Raw genomic sequence first — 5,816 nt, 5'->3', positions numbered from 1 at the left:
GCCAAGCCTGTCCAATTTTTCCTTGTAAGACAGCCCACCATTCCAGGTATTTGTCCAGTAAACCTTCTCTGAACTGCCTCCAATGCATTCACATCCTTCCTTAAATAAGGAGACCAGTTCTGTGGACAGTACTCCAGATATGGTCTTACCAATGCCCTGTATAGCTGAAGCATAACCTCCCTACTTTTGTATTCAATTCCCCTCGCGATAAACACGAGCATTCTATTAGCTTTCCTAATTACGTGCTTTACCTGCATACTAACCTTGTGCGATTCATACACGAGGACACCCAGATCCCTCTGCATCTCAGGGCTCTGCAATCTCTCACCATTTAGATAATATGCTTCTTTTTTATTCTTCCCGCCAAAGTGGACAATTTCACACTTTCCCACATTTTACTCCATTTGCCAGGTTGTTGCCCACTCACTTAACCGATCTACATCTCTTTGTAGCCCCCTTATAAGAACATAAGAAATAGGAGCAGGAGTCGGCCATTCAGTCCCCAAAGCCTGCCCCACCATTTAATAAGATCAGGGATGATTTGCCCCAGACCTCAACTCCTCTTTCGTGCCAGCTCCTCATAGCCCTCAACTCCCCAATATTTCAAAAATCTATCTACCTCCTCTTTAAATGCTTTCAGTGATTTAGCCTCCACAACTCTCTGGGTAGAGAATTCCAGACATTCACTACCCTCTGAGAGAAGAAATTCCTTTGCATCTCAGTTTTAAATGACTGTCCCCTTATTCAGTAACTATGTCACCTAGTTTGAGATTCCCCCACTAGTGGAAACATCTACCCTGTCAAGCCCCCTCAGAATCTTATACATTTCAATAAGATCACCCTTATTCTTCTAAACCTTAATGTATAAAGGCCTAACTTGTTAGCCATTCTTGATAAGTCAACCCCTTTCTCCCAGGAATCAGCCGAGTGAATCTCTTTTGACTGTATCCAATGCCAATATATCCTTTCTTAAATACGGGGACCAAAACTGTACACAGCACTCCAGGTGTGGCCTCACCAACACCCTGTACAGCTTTAACAAGACTTCCCTATTTTGAAACTCCAGCCCCCTAGCAATAAAGGCCAAAATTCCATTTGCCCTCTTAATTACTTGCTGCACCTGCATGCTAACGTTTTGTGTTTCAATCACAAGAACACCCAGATCCCTCTTTTTTGGAGTCTCTGTCTATTTATATAATAGTCTGCATTTTGATTCTTCCTACCAAAGTGTATGACCTCACACTTTCCTACATTAAACTCCATCTGCCAAGTTTTTGCCCACTCACTCAACCTATCTATATCCCCTTGGAGATTCCTTATGTCTTCATGACAACATGCCCTACCTATTTTTGTATCATCAGCAAATTTGGATATATTACACTCTGCCCCCTCCTCCATGTCATTAATATAGATAGTAAATAATTGAACCCCAAGCACTGATCCTTGTGGCACTCCACCAGTCACATCCTGCCAATGAGAAAATGGCCCATTTATGCCTACTCTTTGTTTCAAGGAATTGGTAACTCGTGTGTGCATCATCACTTCAGGAAGTGATGTCATACAGTATGTGACAGAGTAGGAGATGGGATGATCCCCGGTAAGATGTGCCTGTAATACTCTCCTGTAAATTGTATATAGTATTGTCAGTCTTCAATAAAAAAGTCAAATTATTTGTTGGCGTTGATCAGTGTGTGATTGGTAAGTCTGTGTGATGAACAGGGGTTGGCAACATGTCTGTACATGTACACCAGTGTCCACGTTAAAACAGTTCGGTCCGTGACTGATAATTTCAGGGATGAAAAATTTCCCATTGGCTTCTTCTTCCAGACCAGTCTGACTTTCAATCAAATCTCAGCCGTCAGTTTCACAGCTGACAGGTCCTGAGAGCAGAGACAACGTTTCAGAACCTCGGACAAGTTCGGAGCTTTCCGGCAGTTCTGATTTCATTTAAAAGCCCTCCAGAAAAACCCGAGCTTGTCCGAGTTTCGGAAGTGCTGTCTCTGCTCAAAGCACCTGTCAGCTGTGAAACTGACGGCTGCGATTTTTTAAAAAAGACTAACCATAAAGCTGAGAGTTCTCGCTCTCTGCAACTGTCAGAGAGAGGGAGAGAGAGAGAGGAGAGTAAGAGGGAGAGAGGAGACCGGGGGTGGGTGTCGGCAGAGAGAGGGGCAGAGAGAGAAAGGACAACCTGAAAGGTTTACCCCGTATCCTTAGATTATGACCCCTGGTTCTGGACTCACACCCAAATCCCATGAACGAATAAAAAAAGTCACAACTGTGATTGGCTCTTGCAGCGGACTCTGGTTAACAGACAATATTCGGAGCGCCGGCCCCAGACTGTTTAACACTGACTGAGCTGAGAAAATACAACTCACCCCCGAGAATCCGCAGCACAGACCGAGCGGAGGGGAAAACCTGTCCTGGGAACTCGACATTCAGGGAACAGTTTGTCCTGTGAATATGCAGATGTGAATATTGTGGAAGAGAGATTGTATTAAAGGGGAGGGCGGGTTAGTCTGAAGCCACTGTGTTTGTGGGTCCGCTCTCATCGCCGGATTTCAGAGTCATTCTTGTGTAAAATCAAATGATTTTCCAGTCAAAGAACCGCCCTGCTCCCTGCTCAACCCCAAAGTGGGAATTCGGGATCATTTTTTTTAATTTCAAGATTTCAGTTGAAAAGTAGAGAACATGTCAGCGAGGGGTGAGAGAGGGCGGTCAGTGCAGCAATAAAACCAGGTTAAATGGAAAATGGAGTCCTCAATCCTAGTGAAAGCTTTTCAACAGCAAACATACTGGAGTGAGAGACAGGAAAGATCTAGTCTGGAAGTCTGGAGTCTCTGAATTTCAATGGAATTGTAGAGTTTGTGAGGAGAGAGAAACACAGAGAGACAGCAGGAGCCGAGAGCTGACAGCAGCTTGTCTCCGCCCCGTCCTCTCTCTGCCTTGAAGTTGCTCTGTGCCACCATCACCGGCTTTATTTCTGATCCAGTTCACACTGACAGTGAGAATTTGTGCAGAGTCCCGGACATGACCGACAGTGCAGCAGCCCAAACGGCTCCTCCAGCCGCCGCCGCCGCCCAAGTCAAGACCCCCAAGAAGAAGAAGGCGGCTCCCCGGAACAAGCCAGCCGGTCTCCCGTTGGGAGAACAGATCCTCAAGATTGTGCCAGCTTTCAGCGATCGCAAGGGGATGTCCCTGGCCGCCATCAAGAAGGCTCTGGGTAGCAGCGGTGTCGATGTGGAGAAGCTCAGGACCCAGATCAAGCAAAGTATCAAGAGGAATGTGAACAAAGGCTCCCTGGTGCAGAGCAAGGGACAGGGAGCCTCCGGCTCCTTAAAAAATCAGCAAGAAGGAAAACCCAGGGAAAAGTGGGAAAGAAGGTGAAGAAACTAGCAGACAAGAAATCTTTAGTGAAGAAACCAGCAGACAAGAAATCTTTAGTGAAGAAACCAGCAACCAAGAAATCTTTAGCGAAGACACCAGCAGCCAAGAAATCTTTAGTGAAGAAACCAGCAGATAAGAAATCTTTAGTGAAGAAACCAGCAGACAAGAAATCTTTCATGAAGAAACTAGCAGACAAGAAATATTTCATGAAGAAACCAGCAGCCAAGAAATCTTTAGTGAAGAAACCAGCAGACAAGAAATCTTTAGTGAAGAAACCAGCAGCTAAGAAATCTTTAGTGAAGAAACCAGCAGACAATAAATCCTTCGTTAGAAACCAGCAGACAAGAAATCATTGGTGAAGAAACCAGCAGCCAAGAAAGTGACAACAAAGGAAGTAACAGCCAAGAAAACGAGCAGCAAGGCGGCGGCAACGCCAAATAAGGCGGTGAAGAAAGCAGTGCTTCAGAAAAAGTCTCCTGCGAAGAAGGTCAAAAAAGGCAAGAGTGCGGCGGGCGGAAAGGCGCTGAAGAAAGTGCAGACATGGAAGAGCAAGGTCAAGCCGAAAGCAGCGAAGGCTCAGAAAGCAGGGTCTGGAAAGAAGTGAAAGAGCGCGGGAAACTTGTAAACATCTGAACACAAAGGCTCTTCTCAGAGCCACCCACATCTCTCAGGAAAGAGCTGATCCCCTGATCAAATGATCCCTGTCCCGGCCCCGCCTGCAGATTCCACATGGAAATGATTTGGAGTCAATCCAGGATCACTGGTGACTCGCTGACATCCCCTCCACCCAGCCCTTTCCCCACTCTCTGTAATAAAACAGAAGGATGTCCGGCCCTCACTCTAACTGGAGATGTGTTCGGTGTAGTCTCAGTTCACAAATTCAGGGGGAGAGTCCTGTAAGGCAGCTCGGTCACTCTGACTGAAACCGCCAGTTCCCCGAGGTTGCAGACCCTGACACTGCGGGGAGAGAATCCCCGACTCTATCCCGCCGCCGGGGGAAACAGACAGCTCTGTGTCCGGAGAATAGGGAGGGCCGGGGAGAAGGCACATATTAAAGCGCTGCAATGGACTCAGCTCCTGTGTGTGCACAACTCTCACTGATTCCGTCCTCTGGGAACAGTGCGGTCTTAACAGATCAGGTTGGGAGAGAAACACACAGCCCGAGAATGGCTTCTTTCTTCCTGCATTTACTCTGTTCTGGGAGCAGATTCTCATTGAGAAGCGGCGCTCAGATCACCGGAGAGAAAAAAAAAAACACAATTCAAACTGTCCAAATGAAAAACAGAGAATTAACCCGGACACTTCCATTATTAAATTAATTAATCAGCTCCGAACCAGTTCCCGTTAATGTACCGGGATAATCTCGGGATTTATCAAATCGAAGGCAGTGGGATTTATTAAATTGTTGATTCTGACACCCTGTAGTTCAGTTCTTCACTTAACTAGAGGGGGAGATGTGTGAGCAGAGAAACAGAGCGAAATCCAGAGAGGGAACTGAAAACACACCTGGACAGATGTGAAACAGGTCAATCCACTGTTACAATAACTCCATCACTGATTCCCTCCTGACAGTAACCAGTCCTTTCACAGAGACTGTGGGTGGCTCTGAAAAGAGCCTTTGGTTTCTGAGATGACATTTTGGCCGCTTTACTTTTTCTGGGAGCTCGAGTGCTGGTTTTCTTGGGCAGCAGCACGGCCTGGATATGAGGCAGCACACCGCCCTGAGCGATAGCCACCCCTCCCAGCAGCTTGTTGAGCTCCTCGTCGTTGCGGACGGCCAGCTGCAGGTGTCTGGGGATGATGCGGGTCTTCTTGTTGTCCCGGGCCGCGTAACCGGCCAGCTCGAGGATTTCAGCGGTCAGATACTCGAGCACAGCAGCCAGATAGACCGGGGCTCCAGCACCCACACGCTCAGCATAGTTGCCCTTTCTCAGGAGCCTGTGAACACGGCCCACCGGGAACTGCAGTCCAGTCCGGGAGGAGCGAGACTTGGCCTTGGCCCGAGCTTTCCCGCTGGTCTTTCCTCTTCCAGACATTTCCACAATCTCACAAATACTTTCACAAAGAATGAATAATTTCCTTAGCATTAATGGTAGCCAGTGGGCGATCAGGATGGCCGAGCGGTTTAAGGCGCTGCGTTTAGGTCGCAGTCTCCATTGGAGGCGTGGGTTCGAATCCCACTTCTGACACCTTGCGTTTTGACTGCACTGGATGCGTTTGGGAGCAGCGGTGAAGAGCAAAGAGAGAACAGGAAAGAACATGGACAAGCAAAATAACAATGGACCCAAAGATGTTGCATCAAAACATTCGAGTCAGAGGCAACTAAGCAAACAGCAGGGCACATGAAAGATCAAAAATGTAACCTTTGTATCGGGGTGGAAGATGTTGCCAATATCCTTAATGATTACCTTACTGTCTTCTCAAATGAGGGG

General features: G+C 47.2%; 1 protein-coding gene and 1 non-coding gene across 2 annotated transcripts; one reads left to right on the top strand and one right to left on the bottom strand.

Annotated features, from left to right (window-relative positions):
* Positions 1-5,060: 5,060 nt before the first annotated feature.
* On the bottom strand, positions 5,061-5,420 carry LOC137363462 (histone H2A-like; the record flags this gene model as incomplete). Its single annotated transcript, XM_068027287.1, has 1 exon — positions 5,061-5,420. A coding segment is annotated over exon 1 (360 nt), but the record flags the coding sequence as incomplete, so codon positions are not given.
* A 70-nt stretch (positions 5,421-5,490) lies between these two features.
* Positions 5,491-5,573, top strand: trnal-uag (transfer RNA leucine (anticodon UAG)). The gene has a single exon. It is a non-coding gene; the product is annotated as a tRNA-Leu (tRNA).
* The last annotated feature ends 243 nt before the right edge of the window (positions 5,574-5,816 follow it).

Source organism: Heterodontus francisci, unplaced genomic scaffold (assembly GCF_036365525.1).
Source record: "Heterodontus francisci isolate sHetFra1 unplaced genomic scaffold, sHetFra1.hap1 HAP1_SCAFFOLD_61, whole genome shotgun sequence".
In the NCBI taxonomy this organism is placed as follows: domain Eukaryota; kingdom Metazoa; phylum Chordata; class Chondrichthyes; order Heterodontiformes; family Heterodontidae; genus Heterodontus; species Heterodontus francisci.
The sequence above is the reverse complement of the archived record's forward strand: the minus strand, read 5'-3'. Positions and strand labels throughout refer to the sequence as shown.